This window comes from Argentina silus (assembly GCF_951799395.1).
Source record: "Argentina silus genome assembly, chromosome: 4".
Lineage (NCBI taxonomy): Eukaryota > Metazoa > Chordata > Actinopteri > Argentiniformes > Argentinidae > Argentina > Argentina silus.
The window spans coordinates 18,337,371-18,358,142 of record NC_139658.1 but is presented as its reverse complement, the minus strand read 5'-3'; the positions used below and the strand labels follow the sequence as shown (position 1 = coordinate 18,358,142).

The 20,772-nt window shown below is 42.2% G+C and overlaps 4 protein-coding genes across 4 annotated transcripts; all 4 read right to left on the bottom strand.

Moving 5' to 3' along the window:
- Positions 1 to 287: 287 nt before the first annotated feature.
- On the bottom strand, positions 288 to 2,441 carry rabif (RAB interacting factor). The gene is made up of 2 exons (XM_083667742.1): positions 1,899 to 2,441; positions 288 to 1,360 (listed from the first exon to the last, which is right to left on the bottom strand). The coding sequence occupies exons 1-2, from the start codon at positions 2,055 to 2,057 to the stop codon at positions 1,112 to 1,114; spliced, it is 408 nt and encodes a 135-aa protein (XP_083523868.1). The 5' UTR covers positions 2,058 to 2,441; the 3' UTR covers positions 288 to 1,111.
- Positions 2,442 to 2,580: 139 nt separating this feature from the next.
- Positions 2,581 to 9,629, bottom strand: adipor1a (adiponectin receptor 1a). Its single transcript, XM_083668415.1, has 9 exons — positions 9,562 to 9,629; positions 8,776 to 8,853; positions 8,471 to 8,683; positions 8,262 to 8,381; positions 7,411 to 7,582; positions 6,495 to 6,681; positions 5,971 to 6,158; positions 5,560 to 5,753; positions 2,581 to 5,047 (listed from the first exon to the last, which is right to left on the bottom strand). Exons 3-9 carry the CDS (start codon positions 8,612 to 8,614, stop codon positions 4,919 to 4,921), a joined length of 1,134 nt encoding a protein of 377 aa, XP_083524541.1. The 5' UTR covers positions 8,615 to 8,683; positions 8,776 to 8,853; positions 9,562 to 9,629; the 3' UTR covers positions 2,581 to 4,918.
- A 913-nt stretch (positions 9,630 to 10,542) lies between these two features.
- Positions 10,543 to 15,172, bottom strand: cyb5r1 (cytochrome b5 reductase 1). The gene is made up of 9 exons (XM_083668863.1): positions 15,056 to 15,172; positions 13,693 to 13,845; positions 13,463 to 13,535; positions 13,071 to 13,177; positions 12,793 to 12,922; positions 12,279 to 12,362; positions 12,066 to 12,151; positions 11,769 to 11,868; positions 10,543 to 11,513 (listed from the first exon to the last, which is right to left on the bottom strand). Exons 1-9 carry the CDS (start codon positions 15,068 to 15,070, stop codon positions 11,341 to 11,343), a joined length of 921 nt encoding a protein of 306 aa, XP_083524989.1. The 5' UTR covers positions 15,071 to 15,172; the 3' UTR covers positions 10,543 to 11,340.
- A 161-nt stretch (positions 15,173 to 15,333) lies between these two features.
- Positions 15,334 to 20,772, bottom strand: rnpep (arginyl aminopeptidase (aminopeptidase B)). Its single transcript, XM_083669191.1, has 11 exons — positions 20,328 to 20,772; positions 19,769 to 19,909; positions 19,165 to 19,316; positions 18,554 to 18,670; positions 18,179 to 18,414; positions 17,974 to 18,087; positions 17,596 to 17,708; positions 17,223 to 17,331; positions 16,907 to 17,131; positions 16,304 to 16,446; positions 15,334 to 16,148 (listed from the first exon to the last, which is right to left on the bottom strand). Exons 1-11 carry the CDS (start codon positions 20,709 to 20,711, stop codon positions 15,999 to 16,001), a joined length of 1,884 nt encoding a protein of 627 aa, XP_083525317.1. The 5' UTR covers positions 20,712 to 20,772; the 3' UTR covers positions 15,334 to 15,998.

The following is a 20,772-nucleotide window of genomic DNA, read 5'->3' as shown; positions in this document are numbered from 1 at the left end:
TTTGCCATTTGATTTATGTTTTGTGTGCCATACGTAATAGATGTGCGCATTCATATTACAGCCTCGTGGTGACCGGGACTTGTTTTTTAAATGGACTCGATGAGCTCGTTGATTGGGTGTCGTTCCTAGGTGGATGATGTGGAGAAAGAGCTCATAGATGGACTTTTTAAGTGACGTGCATAATACAGAAAAACATATTATCGTGAATAGAAATCTATGATTCACCCACATTATTAATAAAAAAACTAAAAAAAAACTGAGCCCATAAACGTCTACTTTGTGTCAGTTATTTTATTTGACAGTTACAGTTCTTAGAAAGAGAAGCATCTCAGATAAGACGACAGCAAGAGATCTCACGTAGACTGGGGTAATTTAGGCCTCAATGCAGATGGAATGTAAATTCCAGAACACAAGTCCATGAGGAAATACAGCTAATTAAATGGTGTCTCTCGGCAGTAAAGGGGCAAACAGTGCAGCAGACCAGCAGTCAGAGCCCATGTGGCATATCAACAGAAAAAAACACTGTCACTTCAATGTACAATACTAGCAACAAATGCATACATCACTCTCACCAAGAAGTAAAGTCCCTCCATTTATTCAGCACAGGACGCTCAGGTGGGTGTGATCAAGTCTGCCAAGATGATTAGCACAATGTCTCCATTCATGCAGTACATGCCCAAATGCTAATTGTTTCAGTTAATTTTGTATTATCATCTGTATAGGTTGTGTTAGTAGAATCAGAGATAGTATAACACTATAAATCACAACGAGAAGGCAATAACAAATCTACAGGTGCATGTAATACAATTCCATAGGCTGTTGAGTTAGCCCAGGGTGAAAACATAACACCAGAATAGGGGTTAGTTACAGTATTGAATTTCACATAACAGATTTAAAATTGGACATTAGGTCTTAGAACCATATCAATACCAGTGTTGATTAGTTGAACAAAGGGACAGAGAACAATTGCCCTTTACTGAACAAACGAGCCACGGATAAGACAGCACCCAGCACCAGCCAGATGGCCAAAGTGAAAGAATAAGGAGTTGTAGAAGAACACAGATGTGCACACTATCTCTGATGTTTCTCCAGGTTCTGACAATGCACCACACTAGGCATGGCTCACCCGCTCCAGTGCAACATAGAAGCTCTTTTTGTCATCCAGGCAGTGCCAACCAATGGGTCCAATCTCACAGTCTGCACAAATGAGGTACTTGATTCGGCCCACATCCTTGGTGAAACCCACATTCTCAAAGGTGTACATGTCGTCAACTAACCAATGGGCAGTCAACGTGTCCCCATCCACAGAGCCCTCTGTTTGGCTGATGGTGGTCTTTTTCCGCATTAAGGGCAGGAACAGCTATTGAATATTTAATTTAAAAAAAAAAATCAAGTCAGACTCTTGGCAACCACTTTTTCTAGTTAGTTTACCATTGCATACAACATAATAAAACAACACTGGACTTTACCAGACCTGGGTCAAATACATTAATACTTTCAAATACTTGACCTGCCCTTGATTTAGTTTGCCTTGTACAATATAATCAAAAGGAATAGCCACACAACTGCAAACAAAATGCTAAATGAAAATAATTTGGCATATCTTAAATTCTTTAAAAAGTATGTGACGGATTTGACCAAGATCTAGGCAGTGCATACATGCAAGCAACAGTGGCATATGGAATATGACATTAATCTGATATGATCAGAAGTGATACAAGGCCTACATACTCTCTCCTGTCATTCAATTACGACATAGAAAAACTTCTAATAATTTGGAGATTCTAACATCGCATCAATAAATGGCTAAAGCAAACATGAGTGTTGTGTGAAATGTCATTGATGGAAAAATACCCCAGACAATAGCCTAGTTCTCTGTTAGCTTAGGTGAACCGTACCTCCTTCTCTGCAAAAACAGCCATTCCTGGGCAGAGAACCTTAGATCCACAACGTTGGCACAGAACTGACTTGCTATTCTTTCCATCCTCTGACACCAGCGCGGATCGGTCAGTGGCAGTACATCCCTCGGAGGTAGAGCCTTGATCATTGTTGTCCATGGCGAGCGTTGGCTGATAGCAAATTATGTGGCAAGGGAGGACATACAAAACACGACTAAAGGTAGTAGCTAAGGCAGTCAAATCTCTGGAAAATATTTTCCCACCAACTTGGCCAGCCTGACAACCTTCGGTAGATAACTAGCTAGTAAACCAACTTGCTAGCCGGATAGGCTAATATGAGAACTTCGAGGCGTCTCCTCACCACTTTGCAGATCATTCACTCGGTGCTTATTGTGTGCAACAGCACTCTTAAAAATACTGCTACTACTTACAAAATAACCTATAAAACACATGCATTTGAACTTAATCACAATATAATTAACTACAGCCTCAGATAATAAATATGGTCCACTAGACTAAAAATGCAAGCAATGCTGGACAGTTTTCTTCAATTGTGCACCCACTAAAACATTCCGTTCGGAAAACACACTCACACGTAGTTCCCGACTCGTGTTTGGTTGTTTATATTGATTACCTATCTTCATTTGATTATTTGCATTACAAAAATGAATACAATTGAATGTAAACGCTGTAAAATTATATTTAATGGAATTTAAATGTTTCAAAACACCCCAAAAAACAAGAGGTTATTATATAAGATCAACGAAAATGTTTACATTTGTAAAGAATCCGACTACATAATTTTTATTTCATATTCGTCGAATTACTCATTTGTGTAAACTCAGTGTCAGTGGAGATACTACAAACACAAAATGGCAAAGAAATGTCCCCCTTGGCGAATGGCCAATCCAGTTGAACACGATATTTTGATTATCATCATGACCTGGTTGTTTTAAAAGATTTTGTAACCATTGGAAATAATTACATAACATAACTGTCGCCATCTCTAGTTCCTTCAAGCTGCTTGTCAACTGTAGAACTCCATATTTCTCTCATCTTGAAACAGGTTCACCTGGTTTGCGAGGTCTCAAACTGTATTTACACTGGGTAAAGAAAGCTTCCAACATCAACATGCTCCTAACCTGAAGATGACACAAATAGGTGCCATCAAATGATGCTAGACAATATTCAAGATAATGTTATCAAGGCCATAAAGTAAAATATGTGAGATATTCGAAACTTTGTCATACTCATTATTCATATCCTATGTTGCACGTGCTTTTAACTCATCAGGACTTCTTTTTAGCGTTGCAGCTGTCGTGACTTAATAACTTCAAAAGGTCAAGATCTATTAGTTTCATTATGCATGTTTGAAAAACAATGTAGACATTTGTGGACTAACCTTTTATGGTTTATATATCAATACTCAAATGAAGTGGAAAATACATTGCAATGAAGACATTTTGAGTAAATAAATGTTATGACCAAAATAAAAACAATGTTAGCACGTGCAAAATGTGAGGAAAGTTCTATTTGGGACAGAAAAGGCATGTGCTAAATCAGTTTCCCGTTTTACCATTAATAAATATTTATTATGTGTTTACATTTCAGTGAAATGTATGATTCATCACTTGTCTACACAAGACACAACACAAAGTCAAGAATACACAGATTGTTTAGTCTTTGTAATAAAGCCGAATAAAGTCGACTTTAAAAATAAAAAAGTCTTAATAAACAGCAGTTCGAGAAAACCTAGCAATGGAGGTCAAAGTTCAATCGTGATTTGATTGGGTATAAGGAAAACAAAGAAATACGGTAGTTATCATGTCTGGAGATCCTAATGATGTCCACTTGACTGCAATATTGGCCCATCTATTTAAAAACTATTTCCATTGGCCTAAGGCACAGGAAAACTAAAAGAGGATTTAATACATACTACATGGCGGACCCCATGCAGTGGCTTATAGTTTTAATTGTAATAATAACATATACTGTAAGGTGCATTTAACCTTTAGAGTTCTCATAGCATCCTGAAATATAGCTTAAAAAGTAAAGGATCTCAAGCTGAGAAAGATAAAAGAGTTGACCTTTTCCCAGATTTGCTCATTGTGCGTTACCTGGTCATTTCCGTTCCAGCAATCAGACTTTGTTTGATTGAAAAGGGATGAGGGGGAAGGTAATATAATATGCCATTTAGCTGACGCTTTTATCCAAAGTGACTTACATTGCAGTAAGTGCATACATTTTTCAGTACATATGGTCCCAGTGGGACTCGAACCCCCAACCTAAGCGTTGTTAGCGCCATGCTCTACCAACCGAGCCACAGAGGACCAGAGGAAGGTGTACAAGCACCAGGTTTGTAGGAAAGAAATGTAATTGTGGCCTTCCATTACCTTTATACCGAGGTTGGGTTTGATTCTATCAAAAGTAATTGGACAGAATTGAAGTAAAATACTGTAACTGAACTGGTGAGTAGCCCATTGTTTTTGATGACGATTTTTCAATTCATGAGCTGAAGTTCAATTAATTTCCTGAATCAAAATGAGCTGACCCCAACCCGGACTCATTCTATCGCATAGCCCCTTTCCAGAGCTTGATTTAGAAAGTTTAGGATAAGAGTGACGTCATTGCTACCTCACTTACAGTATGCCTCACAGAGGTTCCCTTCAATTAAGGGAACATTTCAATCAATCTGGTAAAATCCCCCCCCCTATTGTTCTTCATGAGCTATAACTGAGCCTTGAGCCCCATAATGATTAGAAAGGTGGGTGCTGCATCGCCGGGATGCCTCTCAATACAGTAGTTCACTGGCTAAAGCTACTTTAATAGTGAGAAAGGAGCCCAAGCAGAAAACACAGCCAGAAAACCAAGTATGACATGAGCAAATCAGGAGAGGAGAAGAGGGGGAGCTACGGGTGACCATGTTGACTTCCAGCAGCACTTTCAGGAGGAGGGGGTTGGTGGGGGGGGGGGTTGAACCCCCCCCCCAGGGAATGGCTGAGGGGGACACAGTCGGCTTGTCAGAGGAGGGTGTCATCCGTGCAGCCTCCCTCCAGGCCATAGCGGAACTCCTGCAGGTTGGAGACCCCGTAGAAGTGGATGAAGGCAGCCGCTACCACCAGCACATGGAATATCTGATGGGAGTGGAACTAGAGAGAGAAAATGCATGTCGCAATGAGAAGATGAGGACTTGGGAGATGAGCAGGACAGATAAAGGATGAGAAAGATTAACTAGTGAGACATTACGATTCAAAGTAAGGTAGCCAGAGCTGATCGATTCATTTGGGTCATATTCAAATTCTGTGAGTGATTGATTGGCCAGCAATCAGTATCAGCCAATATTGGCAAAAATGCACACAATTGGTGATCGGACGGTTTCTTTAAAATGTCAGATTATTCAGACCGATTATTGATTCTAATGATGGTCATGTAGGACTCTTTTGTCAGTGCTCTCCAGCGTGCCTACAATGAGATTTCCATTTTCTTCTCGGTCAAAATATTGCCAAATTTAGCACAGGCCTACCCTTCAAAGATTTTCCCGCACAAGAACCCGCCGCAGATCATCCTGGTAGGCTCTGGGATGTCATCTCATAAAAGTAAAGTTTGGCAATACATGCATCTGGTAGGTTGGTAGTGTGAGATTGCAAAATTGCAGACTTACCCAGATGTCACACTTGCCGGGGAAGTAGCGCTCAGGGATCCGGGCAGCATACAGTCCAGCACCAGTGATGTACATGGCGCCCATCAGGTAGAACCAGCCCATCTGGCCCACTGTTGTGGCCTTGACAAAGCCCTCCTCGATGGTAAAGTGCATGGTGGGGACAATGCCGCTCAGTCCCAGACCCATGAACACTCCTGGTGAGACATGGAGGGAAGGGTTTGGTGGAGGTAAAGCAGTGAATAACGACCACATTGAAGAATAAAGTCAGTGTCGAGGATTAAATCAGCTTGAGACATGTACAAAATGTAAAAAACCAACACAGTAATAACAGTTATGCGAAGAAATGTGCGCTTGCCATGTGTCTGTCACACAGCATTCACTGACACACAGACAAAGTGAACGGTGGTGCACCTGCTCGTGTAGGCCTGTGGCGGGGTGTGGAGAAGCGGTCCCACTGGGCCACTATGATGGCGGCGATGCCCAGAACACAGACGATGGTGAGGTAGATGAGTCGTGGCTGGGGGGAGCAGTAGAACGAGTAGTAGAGCCAGGGCACAAAGGAGCCCATGATCAGCAAGGCGATACCCGAGTAGTCAAGCCTGAGGAAGGTAGGTGACGGATAAGCAACACAAGGGGATTGGGTTGGTTAAGGGGAGTGATTGGATTTATACTACACATTTCTTATGCTTAGAAGCTGATGCCAGGAATACACTGGGTGACGTTATCGTCGTCAGTAAATATATTACTGTGTTATTAACACAGAAGTAAACACTAAACAGAAGTAAAATCGTTTTGAATCACCATCAATACAGTGTACAAATAGAATTAAACTTTTTCAGTGGGGTTGAAATGATGACAAATGACGCCAATGACCCTGATATAATCAACACAGAAATTGTTCAGGGTGAACAGGAGGTGAAGAGGTGTGGCCTTACTTGGAGAAGGTGCGAGACACTTTTTCAGAGTGGCAGTAGACGGTGTGAAAGAGCCAGGAGAAGCTGAGACAGAGCACGGCCCCCAGAAAGAACATCCCAAACACCACTTTCTCCTGCAGGGGGGCCATGAAGTACACGTTGGGCCGCAGCAAGGTCAGTGTACCCAAACAAATGAACAGGATCAGCCCTGGGGGAGAGATCGTGAGGTCGTCAGTAGTGGATACACATTGATTCTGACAGGTAGTTGAAGCATAGTTCGCTAACGCCAAGGTTGTGTTCAATTAAATGAAATACACATAACATTTTCACCGTACTACAATGGCCTTGAAAAATCTACAAGGAATGTGGAGCGATAGGGTTTCAAAGTAATAACTCCCAAACAATGTTTCTATTGGCTACGGCTATTAGGGAGTTGATTTTTCCTGGCTGGTACAGCCACTCTGTTGTCAAATCATAGCTCACAATGGAAGCGCTATATATATATATATATATATATATATATATATATATATATATATATATATATATGCCATTTACACAATGGAAGCTAGCTAGTACTAGCCTAGTTTTAAACAAACAGCTCATTGTAATTGACTTAATTTTGACATCCACAGGGGACCCAGATTTAATTTGTAGCTCCTTTAACCGAATACATCTGTTAATTGTAATTTGCTGCGGATAAAAGCATAATCAATATCATCCAATTGTTGTAATATACAGAACTATCGTTACTATGTAGAATACAGAGCAATCCTATCCTTCCCCCCCCCCCCCCAACAATGACCTGAACATAGGGCTTTCTGAACATGCCAACGTAACATGACCCTGGTAGAGGGAAGATAAACTGAACAACCTGATGTAACTTGGGGGTAAGGTTCAACATGTGACAATCAAGTCTCAGCCATTTCTAACTCACCCAGAAGGTGGGTCCAGATGTTCCCTGTCTCTGTGTGAATCCTGAAGATACTTCCGAAGCAGGCTCGGAAAGAGGGCATGGGGGGCCGGTGTCCATGTAGGAGGTAGTCATTGTCCTTCAACCACTCGGGCAGGACGTGAAACGGGATCACCCTCCAGCGCCCCTCCCAAACCTGAAACAGATATGGGTATTTTACTTAATTAAATCATGTTTTACCACATAGCATTGTGTAGATTTAAAGTGATACAACAGGATATTTTTTTATAATTTTAGCCATTAGTTCTAAAATGGGCGCACAAGAAGCAAAAACGGGTCCCAATAAGCCTATGCTCAACACACACAACACTGTGCACTTAGAATATTTAAAGTAGTTACTAATAGATCTAGAAGTACTAAAACAGCCATAATATCGATATATGGTATTTATTTGTTGTTGAATTGTGAAAAGGAAGGACACAAAGCTTTTTAAAAGATTAGCCTACTGAGTATCAAATGACCGGTTCTACCGGGGGAGAGAAGAAAAATTGCTTTAGGAAAAGTTATTACAAGTTATTAAAAGCATTACAGCCGATGATTTTGTTGCCATGGTAAGTAAGTGACCAAGAACATGTATTATACACGTACAGGCTATAGCTCCATTTCAAGACCAAAACAGGAAGTAAAAATAATATTAATGCAGACGAAGTCACGAAAATCCTGTAGCATCTCTTTAACATTTTTTAAATTATTTATTTATTTATTTTTATACAGGAGACCGTGTCAAATGACAGCGCTGTTCACCACAAACTCAAAAATCATTCCCATGTATGAACACGCTGAGAGGGGAGACCTCATGGAGACATTATGCTTACTTTGTGTACAAACTCTTCCATCTTCTCCATGGCATGGTGAGCCTGAAGGGGTAATGTCAGGACCTCCCCCACCTCGTCATCATCCTCATCCTCATCTTCATCAGCAAGGACAGAGGCCCCCTGCAGATACAATAGATGGCCATTTTAGTTTTTTGGGAAGTAACAAGAGGAAACACTACATTTTAGGGTATTTTTCTCTCCACTCTCACCTCTGACAGGGCGCCTTTGCCTGCTGCCTGCCGCTTCCCCTCCTTCAACAGAGGTCCCAGCTCCATCAGCTCTACATCTGGGACACGGCAGTCCTCTGAGATCCGGCAGTCTGCATCACTTGCAGACCCGTTTCGGCCTGACATAGGGAGACTGCCTGATGACTGCCTCTGTGTCCTGTTGATGTCTGGCACTTCAGTGTGCAATTTACACCACTGACAAATAAAATAATATTGTATTATTAAACAGGTAATAATAAACAGGTATGCCAGATACTTAAGTTTCGTATTGCAAGAAATCACTTTACCTGTACACCTGGTGTTGACTTTTGGCAGGTCAATGCTTCCCACCTACAGACTGTCCTTGCTTAGTTTTGCATTCAGAGCTGAAAGCGAAAAGTGAGTGATTTGCAATTGTCATCCACTGATTTATCGTTACAGGGAAGTGACAATTTTACCATGACATAGATATACACAAAAGCTTTTATTTGAGTGCATTGTGTACTGACGTGACGGGCCATTTAGCTATGCAATACTTTTCAAGTACCGCTGTGGTCATATTTACTAGCTAGCTAGATAAAAATGTTTTGCACTAGAACATATGAACAATCTCCATATCCATATCTTGTGAGACGGCTGAAATGGTAGCTGGCTAGCATGATCGAGCTAGCTAGGAAACAAACAAAACTGGCAAGTGTTATCATTGTCAGCTCTGTGGCTAGCTTAGACAAAGGCTCCGACACGAATATAACTGAACATGGGAGTAACGTATTCCCCTTCGGCTCCACCAGACTCTTATTATGTGGCTGACAGTATTTTGTTGACGTACATTGTCAAATTGTATATAGCTACCTAGCATATTATGAGCCAAAAGCTAACGCGTAGCTAGCTAGCTGCTAGCGTTAAAAAAAACAGCAAGCCAGGGCACCTCGCTAGATTAGCTAGCTGACTTGTTTCGTGCATGATTCGGTGAAAATCTAACATCTGACGGTAAGATCAATAATACATAATAGTCAGACAAAACTGCTGCTGCAATGTGTTTGTTAATATTGTTCCAATTTTTCCATTGAACGGACGTTGTGAGCCAACATTACCTGATTCTTCAGACGGTAAAACGAAATGTGATCCCTTCCGGATTTTCACAAAAACAAGCCGAACCTCCGGGACAGTCACCCAACACCACGCTAATGAAATGACAACCAAAAGTCAATGCTAAGCTGCAGCGCTCCGTTTTGATAAATAATGACGCAGCGTCACCATCTAGTGGGCACAATGGATAATGCTAAACTGTAATGGTTGGGTTGAGACAAACCGTTTCCCCTCCAGCCTTGCCCTTCTTGCCCTGGGATCAAAAATGTAATAGCAAGGTGGGGAACATTCAACCCAGCCTAGGTGGAAAGGGCAAATATGTCTACCTATGGCTATGTTAAAAAAATATAAATATAAGATAGGTCATGTGAGAGTATCTGGAATTAATATTTTAGTTTAGAAGAATCACATTACAAGCAGCAAGTACTTGAACACAGAAGAAACATGATCCACTTGAATAGATGGTTGGTGTCCATTTACAACCACTGAATCCTGTGAAGAGCAGGACCAAGTATCACTGAGAAAGGCTTCACAAAATATAAGTCCACATGGTCACAGCTTCTACCCCCAAACTAATTGTCATCCGTATCTCCAATCCACAGTAATCCCTAAATCTTGTCGACAAAGGGGACCTGAACTGTAGGCTGTAGAATGAGATGAAATTTCCCAGCTCCCTCTCAGTCCTAGCATTTGGAACAGACCCCAGACCCTGCCCAAACACAATTAGTCCATGTGACAGCACTGCCACAGACAGAGCCATGTTATTCCATAATGAAACTGATTGGTGTTTCCAAATTATGTGGGGTTATTTTCCCCCAACCCCCCCCCCCCACACACACACACACACACACACACATTTTCCAAGGGATTTGAGGGAAGCTAGGAGTGCCACCGAACTGGCAACACATAAACACAATGACATTATGGAGCAAGTGACGCCAGAAATACATTACATTTACGGCATTTAGCAGACACAGACGCAAAACAGGAGTGGAAGAAACTTGACATTTTATTTCATCAGCAAAGAATCTTTCAAAGAGTAGTGCAATGCAGATAGAACTCAAAACATAACATGTCAGGCATATCACAGGCATAAAAAAGTATAGAATAGTCACATTTACACTTAATCTATCAGAAATCCAATGCTAAAGAGTTGAGTATACAAAGATCTCCATCTACAAACATACATTTGTCTCAGCTGAATCAGATTACAATGTACAATATCGTAGCGTATATCTGCAAAAGCTGTAACACTTAAGTGCATATGTATTGTTTTGTGCATTTAAAGCAATGCCGGGCCCTCCTCATATAAGATAAGCACTATACCCTCTGGGCATAATTCCCTACATGTATGTATATGCAGTTTATAGTTTATACCCCTACCTTTGAGGGACACTGAAAGCCAAGAACATCAATAATGAATCGAAGCAACACCTCACCGAAAAATACAGCATTTGGACTGAAGTTGAGTCTTGGTTTAAGCCAGTAATAATACAAGTGTAGGATTTGGTTTCAAGTGAACATTTCAGAAAAGTACTTCTGTCCGCAAAAGAGCCCTCATATTGTGTAAATAACATTTCAAATAGGCAGGAAGGCTCTTCATCTAAGACTAGTTGGGAATATTGCTGTTCACGATTGCGTTGTGGGAGTTATCTTAAGTTTCAAGATCAATTCTGCTGAAAGTATTGTAATCATTCTCAAAGAAGCTTTTATGGAACAGTGATGTCATCTTTGCATTGAGGAGCCCCAGGGAGTGGCTAGCAGGAGGGTCCACAGGCCAGTGGCTAGAAGGCGAAGCGTTGACTCTGCCGGTAGCCCAACTTGTCCAGGTTGGGATTACAGGCAAACTGGATCATGGGAGGTGGACCACACATGAGGATCATGCTGTCATCACTGGGGGTTGGCAGGTGCTCCTGGATCATGTCAGCATTGATGAAGCCCTGACTGTACTCCCAACCTGAAAGACGGGTGGAGGGCATTTAGAGATGTGAGGGGAGGGACACTCAGTGATCCAATTCTATGGAATGTCAATCTAAATTAAAGGTTGCCATAGAATTATGTTTTCTGGTTAAACAAGTAAATGAATAAAAGGCACACTCCACCCATTCTAACAGAAGGCTCAGGGGAGGCAGAAAACAGGACAGGCTCATTGTAATGCATGGAATGGGATGGGTTTCTACCTCCACCAACCTCCCATGAGGCACATGCATACCTTCAGGTGCTCTATCAACTGTAAACCACAGCTTGAAGCGGTCTGGGTGCCTGACTTGGATCTCTTCTAGCTCATCTCTCAGGAGGATGTCCTCCTCTGTCTGTAGGTAACACAAAACATACACATCATCATTCAGCGTTAACTCCCAACCTAACCAAACCTATGAACTGCATGCACATGAGGCTTATGTTAAGTGGAATTACCAACCATTCATTTAACTATTCATTCTTTATTCAGACTGATAACCCCATTGAGATCAAAATATATATTTGGCGGTACACTGTGTGGGCCACACACCTGATTGGCAAACAACAGGCTGCAGGTGGTCTCGTCACTGGGGTCCTTCATGATAGCTCGCACCAGTTGTAGCATAGGGGTGATGCCTACAGACATGGATGGTAGTGCTATAAGACTATGAAGCATCAGGAGCTAAAAAGCACTAACTCAGCATTTACTTGTGGGCTAGCAACAGATGAGTGATGAGGTCTGCGTGGCCAGGAGTAGATTCACCTGTTCCTCCAGCTATCAGACCCACAGAACTGGCAGTTTTCATCTCGGCAGGGGACAACTTTGCAGGCTGAACTGCAAACTGCCCTGTGGGGTGACCAAAAAAGATGATATGAACAAGTGGTCAGACTTTACACAATCCTGAGACAATCTTCTTTACAAAGGGTGTTTGGAGTGCCACATGTGTAATCTTATCCAGAACAGAATTGATACGGGAATTGTAAGTTGTGTCCATCATTCTGGGTGTTGGAATACTGACACACTACAATGTGTTGGAGCCCGATTTAATTGAGGTAGACACACAGTGCCAGCATACTCTTTAGACAGGTATTATTCGATAGATCTTGGGGAATATAGTTATAATAAGGAACTAATTAATTAATCATATTCATCTATAAATTAAAATCTCACCTAAGTCGGGATGCAAATATAATCAGTCATGGAAACACAAACCTAAAATACACATTTCTGTGCAGACTGTGTCAATATCAGGGGTGTGACAACTGACTACTCTTACCATGGCCCTTGTACTCCATAAGGCCTACTGGTCCTTTAAAGCTCACTACATCACCAAGCTCAAGACTCTCCAGGTACTGGGACATCTTGCCTCCATCAGGAAACTTGGGGTTGACATTCCTAAAATAGATCTGTGCAGGGATTCAGTTGGATTTCATTATGTAAATCATCTTAGATCAAACAATGACTGTACTCAACTAAATTACTGAATGTGCTTATGTGTTTTCTTCCATGTACAGGTTCAGTACATTACATGATTTGCGTGTTTTGACAGGCTACCTTCACAACCAGGTCCACATATCCTCTGTCATCATCACTGGACACAGGGGTGTACGGCCGGACAACCAGTTTACCATCAATATAGGTAGAGAGATAAACATGCTTCCCTGTAGGAAATAAATGAAATACTTCATGACAAAAAAGAAACACTTAAAAGGCAGGGTAACATTTGTTTATAAAAAGGCAGGGTGTGGCTTGATCCACTGAATGTTCTGCCAAGTGACTCATACATCATAACCAGTGGGTTTTCTACTTTCCACGGGTGCAAAATGTACTTTGTAGAGTAGAACAAATGCAAACTACTTAATGCATCAAACAAAAAAATTATTGATTAAACAAACCGGCTAAGCTGTCCAAAACCAACAGACAAGGAGGGGACTGTGAGGACTTACCTACAGGCAGTCCCAGGACATGCTCTGGCGTGGGCAGGGCAAAGCGGAACCTACGAGTATCATGGCTAACCACCTACACAGTATAAAAGGCAAAGGGCAGGAATGGAAATATTGAGCTACACATAATTTGGTTTTGCCACATTGTCAAAATGCAAGGATAGCATCTACTAGCAACAAAAATGACAACATAAGCAAAGAGCAGCTCTTTTCCTTTCGGTGAATCACAGTACCTCCTTATCGATTAATCTTAGCTGGTGTTTGAGTTGGGGGTCCAGGGGATCCAGGAGGGTCAGCGGAAGTTTCTTCTTCTTGAGCAGGTAAAGGGCTACAACGATGACAGTGGAGAGCAATACTACCCCTGCAGTCACAACCACCGTTGTTGTCTAGGATACATACACAGGAGGAACACATTGGACAATGAATAAACTATAAAATACAGAGCTCTCCCAATGAATAGGCCTATAATATAATAACTTGTGTTAATATAATAACTTGTGTACTCATAATAAGGCCTGTATTACAGAGGAATAGGAATTACATGGGGACCAGATGTAAGAAAACATGCTTAAATACAGTACATATACGTTATTACAATTAATTAAGGGCATATTTGACCTGCAATTACGTCTACAGCCTACTTAAAAGGCATACACTTGATAGCAGGGCATGCTTCCAGAATATTGGGCGTTTGGCGTGATATGGACTAGGACAACGGAATCCCTGAACAAAATATCAGCCTTCCACAGTCTATTTCAACAGTTGGTTAATTTGGCTGAAGATAGCATCATTGCTACATTTGCACCATAGTCCAGTCTAGCTGCAACTGCAACCCGAGGCTTCCCTTTCGGATTGCACGAAAATGCATAGACGAAAACAGAAAAGCACACCGCCGCACTCAATCGTTGAATACAAACCTTCTTCAAGATATCCTACTTGTTTGTTGTGTCGTTCCTTCTTGCGGAAAGTTTAAATGAAGTCAAAATACTGACTAGAAGAGAGGTTTGATCAGTTTTTTCCTGTGGCGGTGGTGTATTGCGAGTGTCGGCTAACGCAAGCGCACGCTTTCCACTCAAGTCCCATATCGAGGGGAAATTGTGCGCTTGCACTCGCCGGGGCCACGTATACACCACCGCCACAAGAAAAAACGCATCAAACATCTCTTCTGGGGAGTATTTTGACCTAATTTGAAGCACAGTTGACTGCTGGTGCGCTAGCTGAGGGTAGGTGCTTTGTGGGATCCGTACGACTAGCGCAAACGTCTTAAATCTCAATTTCAATGGGGTGGCTTTATATTTCTAACGGCGACTGTTAAAGAAAAGTCGATAGCTCGCTCAGTCAGTACCAGGTATATGGTAAAAAAAAAGACAGATGGGTAAACCCTGAATAGGTAGGTAACCCTAACGCAAATAATATTGACCTAGCAGAAAAAACTATTCAACAACAAAAAGGTGCGGGTCAACGGAGTTTACTCTTCACTACATCACTGGTCAGTACTCTATGTATAACTAGACTAGGCTAGCTACCCGTTAGGCTAGCTACATTTACCAGATTATATTTGGTTACAAACATGTAAGCAGGCAAAACGGTTCTTACCAAGGTTTGCTTCATAACGAGCCTGTATCTTGGGAGCAAGGTCACATTAGCGAAGCAAAGTTAGGTCATTACCGGAGTCACACCCTCGAGATGCGAGGATGGTAGGGCATATTTATAGGCTGCACAGAAATATAACCAACTTCCGTTTGAGGGAGATCGAGCTGTACACAGTATGGCATGCTGAAAAGTCAAAATTGTCTCTATCATCATAATCCACTTGCAAGAAAATAGCCACATTTGGTGTTAATCTAATGTATGGTTTAGGTAGGTTAGGGGCTGAGTGGTTAGGTTGAGTGTTTAAATACACATTTCAGGGGGGAAAAGAGTCGTGCTTCCTGCGTTGCAGCGTGACACTACCAACTGATATTAGGGAATATCTTCGCTACAGCAGGGGAGTAAAATATTCTGCCATAAAAGGTAACAAGTGGAGGTGTTGAACAGCGAGGATGCAAAATGTATTTTCTGTTGGAAAAACACATCAACTTCATATTTACCTCAAAAGACTTTTACTGTTTTACTGTTCATCTTAAAAAATACATTTGGAATAAAACATAATCAATATGCATTTTTTTTTTTTTTTTTTTTTTTTTTTTTAATAATCTGGACATAGTTAGTGCTTATTTTCTTTTACCAAAAATAAGTGCAAATCACAAAAACTCATTTATTAGCGTCAAATAATGCCTTCACCAAGTAAGTCCTTGAGGTAAATATGCCTAAGGATTGTTCAGGCCTTATGCCAAATACGAGCTAAAAACTCAAAATGGTGTTCTTAACTGTGATCACAGATTTGAATACAGTGAAGACAAGATGGCATCCGCAAACTCAACAACACTAGTCTGGCACTGTAATGTAAAAGGGCCCATCTGAGAGTATTGGGATTTATCCCTCCTCTCTTTATCCTGACCCTTTATCCTCCGCTGCAGTCAGTCACTCAGACGATCAATTATCGAGCGATGATCTTCTTCACATAATTGCGGACATTGCTGTGGAGCTGATGAGAGGTGGCACTGAAGATCTCAGTGGCCAAAGCCCTGGTCTCCTCTGACCCATTCCACAGGGCACGATACACAGGCAGTGTGTACTTCTGCTTACCCTGGGGACACACAGAAAGACACAAATTAGTTGGATAACATTACAACCAATAATACTGTGTAAAAGACAACAAAAACCAGAATTATTTACAGTTGTGTCTTTTTGTAAATAAAAAAAATGGTTAGCAATAATGATGTTTTGTTAGCTTTTCTGTACCTGGCAGCTGAGGAAGTCGCGCACATGTTGGTACCCTGGCTGATGTTGGTTTTTCGCAACAATCTGGGCCCAGCGCAGTCGGAGCTCTGCATTGTTTGATTTCACAATGTAAGGGTACTGCTCCTCCAGTCTCTCCATATTACCTGGTCAAGGCCAGAGGGAATGCGCATCATTTGTGTGAACAGCTGTGCAACATCACTTAGACCATCATGTATTCTCAGTGCACTGAAGCCATCTACTATTTTGCCCAAGGTTGTCCAATCTTGGTCTCGAGACCCACAGAGCGTGTGAGTTTTAGTTCCAGCCCAGTATTAACACCACCTCATTCAATTTATCAACTAGTCAAAGTCAAAGTGGCTTTATTGTCAATTCTTCACATGTCAAGACATACAAAGGAATCGAGAGGACGTTTCTCACTCTCCCATGGTGAGACAGATAAAGTGCCCAGGCACAACAGATAAGACATACTAAAAGTAAAACATTCAATAAAAATAACTAACCATGAAGTCCCATGGATCCTCAGGACCAGGATTTTTAAAGAGATCTATATTATCTGTATACTGTCTGTGAGAAGCAGCAACTGTTGGAGGTACTATGTCCTACCTGTAGGCAGTGGGGGTTTCGCCAAGATCTTCTCTAGAAAGTAGACAGTCTGGTAATTCTTCCAAGACTTGATGTTGGTCTTGTTGATGCTTGCTATATCCAGGTTCTCTGCACCCCACAGCTCTGCCAAATGTTCTGCAGGTTTCATTAAGCTTTGGCCAGCAGACAGGTCAGGGAGGTAGGGCGGCCAACCAGCTACATTGAGCCAGCTATCAAACTCTAGGCCTAGGAAAGAGACAACAGGCAGGGAGAGCTCAGTTTGCAGTCACAAGCTCACAGCCACTTTCACACATAAGGCATTTACATTGCTTTTTACCCTCAATCTTGTGGACTCCCTTCTTCTTAAGGTCAGGGAAATACTCCAGGAAGAACTCCAGGGCATCCTCTGCCATAACACTGCAGAACTTGAATTTGTCAACATAGGCCTGTGAAATAAATACTCAGTAAAACAAGGCATATGTTTACATTGCCTCCCCTGCGTTCTCAGCAAGGGAGCCTGAATAGGAACAGTAGAAAGAGGCCTGGGGCTTCAAGACATCATGAGACTTCGAGGAAGGAAATCTAAGCTCTCTATTAGGATATCTATGAGGCTCTGTTGCACAACTAATGATGTCTTGGGGTCATAGTGATGGTGGACAGATGAGATGAAAAAAATAAATCAGCTTCCAGTATCAAAAAGCAATGCCAACCTTGAGGAAGCCATCAAAGTGTCTCTGGTCTCCCGCCAGGTGGGCCAGGTATGAGACGAAACAGAAGCCCTTTTCATAGGGCGTCTCATTGTAAGTGTCATCGGGGTCAACACCTGAGGAGAGAAAGACCGCTTATTCAGAACCAGTAATCAACTGCATCAGGCCTATGATAGGTATTGTTAGGAGTATGGTTCGCCATATAGTATATGCTTCTCAATTGTCATGATGGTATGATTTTAGATTCCATTTATTAAATGTTACCGTTGTTGCAACATAGTGCTTTTCCAACTAGAAACAAATTGAATTGATTGCAGGTCTTCAGAAACAAGCTAATGATGTTTTGAAGCAATTGTGTGCTTATTGTACATTATGTTTGACCTGGTTTGATCTCCACACGCAGTTTATTGAGAGGGTGGTCCTCTCCAGTGTTGTCCATGTGCTGTCTGAGTAAGGCCCTCCCAGTCGCCGCCTCCAGACTAGTATAGGCCTCGCCTGCAAATAATAAACAGTTGACCAGAATTAAACAACGTTGAATTGCTATAAAGTGTCAAATAATTTCCAGAGATGTAGAAAAGTATCTTACCATAAAGCTCCCGGCATACTCTGCGCTGGGCGTACATGGTGAAGCCCTCGTTGAGCCAGAAGTCACCCCAGTTGGCGTTGGTCACCAGGTTACCAAACCAACTGTGGCAGATCTCATGCACTATGACATCAGCGAGCGAACGGTCTCCAGCCAGCAGGCAGGGGGTCACGAAGGTGAGGCAGGGGTTCTCCATGCCTCCGAATGGGAATGACGGTGGCATGAATAGGACATCATACCTGGGGGCAGAGAAAGTAATACAAAAAAAGAAGAAATGGTGAAATAAGACAAACAGGTCAAATCTTGGATTTGATACGGAGATCACGTGGCAAGGTGCTCTTTGAGCAAATCATATTAATGCTTTGTGGGGAATCTCACCTTCCCCAAACATAGGGTCCAAATAGTTTCTCCCCCTCAGCCAGGAACTCCTCGATGACTCCGTCAAACTCCTGCTTAGCAGACTGCAGTAGGCATGGCTCTGTCCACACTCTAGTCCTACAAGATAGGGAATCATAAAGATGGCCAAGTTAAAGATTAAAGATTAAAGTTCACTTCAGTTATCTATATGAACTCTGAGCAAAATGCTATGTGTTTCTCAAGAGACTATTCAACTCCACATTGATCATGAGGTTCAATGATTAGGTGAAATACATTGGTTAAGGTATCATCCAATACTTCTGACAAGTGAGAAATGTGGGCTGTACTATTTAATATACAAATAAAAATGTGGCCAAATGAACACCTTGCAACAGACAGGACAACTGTCAAACAGTGATTAGAGATGAAATATGCAACAATATTACCTGCAAATAGCATAGTCCTAAATGTCAATGGTGTATCTGTACAAGAGACTATACTAGAGAATGTTGCCCACTGTGCTGGATAAAGCAAATGAGGATAAAGCAATACAACTAAATGTCAATGAGACCTAATAATCATGCTGTCTGTCTATTCACTAACCAGATGAGACAGCAGAGTGATTCGCTCACCTTGGTCCTACTTCAGCAGACACCAGATCCCCCACAGCCAGAGCCACCAGGTAAGAGGGGATGGGCTGCTCCATGGAGAAGAGGAAGGTGTTGTCTGCCTTCCTGTGTTCAAACTTGTTGGCACTCATCACTGCTGTGAAGCCATCAGGGACCTGTGCGAGGGAGACAGGGCAGTCTTTGGACAAGATCACAGACTATTGTCGGATAGTGACACAGCCAATAGAAAGAAGGGTATTCAGAGCATAGGTAACATTCCAGTCTTTTTAACAACCATACGAACTGCGATTTTCACATTTCACACAATTTTAAAGTGGAGTTGCACTTTATATATTGCTCAGCTTTGTGATTTTCTGTACTAAAAATGATATATACTGGACCTATACGCAGGGCGTTCTCTAAATGCCGAACTTAAACAGAGTGTTGAACAAAGTGAGGTTGAATGACTGTGTTAACAGGGTTTCCAGCGCATAGAACAAACAGGATGATGACCAAAAAAAGATAAGAATGAAAAGGAAAAAAAAAAAGAGGCAAAAAAGATGCACAGCAATGTCTCTCTTTACTTTTCCTCCCCCTGGACCCTGTATCAGTCTCCTTCAGGGCTCACCTTCATTGAGGCTGAGTAAGTGCTCTTGACTGCCGGAGTGTCGAAACAGGGGAAGAAGGAGCGGTTGAGTACAGCCTGGCCCTGCGTGAAGACGTAGGGCTTAGCCTTCCCGGCTGTCTGCTCTGGATCCAGCCAGCAGACCTAGCGAGTAAGGGGGCAGAGAGACCAGGGCTTGAGTGTAGCATGTCACACATTACCTGCACAGCAGCTGAATAGGGGCTCTTAGTCATGGGCGTGTGGAAGCCGGGGAACAGACTCCTGTTCAGCACGGGGAAGCCAGAAGTGTAGAGGAAGGGCTCTTTCTTCTCTTCAGTCTGGGAAGGCTCCAGCCATGACATCTACAGATATGTCATATGGTTTAATAAGGGTGATGCAGTATGCCTACTGATTAGAGAACCGTAGTTTGTCACATGGGTGGCACAGGTGTAAACAATACTTGCTGGAAAGTACAGACAGTATGCAACCCCAGCTAATCGTTGATGCTTCGGTAGAAAACTCTGACGAATCACATTGAAGTAAAACAACTTGCTAGAAAGTAAGAGGTGAATGGCATGCCTACCCCCGGTCCATCAGACGCAATGTAATTGATCACTAGTCGAAATTCCTCTTCACTTTTGAGAGGTGAAGGGAATTTCACAACCAGCGTGGTGCCATAAGTGGTGAAGTTTCGCGTGAGAAATTCTACTTGAACTGAATCAGAGTCATCTTCCTTTCGCCCGTAGGACACCTCCTGCATAGACAGAGAGGGGTGAATGTCCAGGAGCAGCTCGCTCTGTGAATCTTGGACACATTTCAGCTGCAGCGTTTCGGTTCCTCTCAAAGTTTTCTTCTCGAAGTCCACGCTAAGATCTAAGTGGAAGTGTTTTATCTTGAACTGACGAAAGCTTGAGGACGTGGCTACATCCTCAGCTAGATCGGAGTGCAGTTTGAGAGGTGTTTCCATATTTTCTGAAGTTGAATGAATGAGCTAACGTGATTTATTCTGTTAACTCCTACCAGCGCAG

What these genes read in the sequence shown, in the direction of transcription:
- rabif (XM_083667742.1), bottom strand. Translation starts at nt 2,057, where the DNA reads ATGGACAACAATGATCAAGGCTCTACCTCCGAGGGATGTACTGCCACT. An exon ending in CTGTTTTTGCAGAGAAGGAG is followed by an intron (nt 1,361 to 1,898) that starts GTACGGTTCACC and finishes AATATTCAATAG; the next exon opens with CTGTTCCTGCCCTTAATGCG.
- adipor1a (XM_083668415.1), bottom strand. Translation starts at nt 8,614, where the DNA reads ATGTCAGGCCGAAACGGGTCTGCAAGTGATGCAGACTGCCGGATCTCA. An exon ending in CCACAGGCCTACACGAGCAG is followed by an intron (nt 5,754 to 5,970) that starts GTGCACCACCGT and finishes ATGTCTCACCAG; the next exon opens with GAGTGTTCATGGGTCTGGGA. An exon ending in CCGGCAAGTGTGACATCTGG is followed by an intron (nt 5,048 to 5,559) that starts GTAAGTCTGCAA and finishes TTCTCTCTCTAG; the next exon opens with TTCCACTCCCATCAGATATT.
- cyb5r1 (XM_083668863.1), bottom strand. An exon ending in TAAGATTAATCGATAAGGAG is followed by an intron (nt 13,536 to 13,692) that starts GTACTGTGATTC and finishes TATACTGTGTAG; the next exon opens with GTGGTTAGCCATGATACTCG. An exon ending in TATGGAGTACAAGGGCCATG is followed by an intron (nt 12,363 to 12,792) that starts GTAAGAGTAGTC and finishes GTCACCCCACAG; the next exon opens with GGCAGTTTGCAGTTCAGCCT.
- rnpep (XM_083669191.1), bottom strand. Translation starts at nt 20,711, where the DNA reads ATGGAAACACCTCTCAAACTGCACTCCGATCTAGCTGAGGATGTAGCC. An exon ending in GGACCCTATGTTTGGGGAAG is followed by an intron (nt 18,415 to 18,553) that starts GTGAGATTCCCC and finishes CTCTGCCCCCAG; the next exon opens with GTATGATGTCCTATTCATGC. An exon ending in GAAACCCCCACTGCCTACAG is followed by an intron (nt 16,447 to 16,906) that starts GTAGGACATAGT and finishes GGCCTTGACCAG; the next exon opens with GTAATATGGAGAGACTGGAG.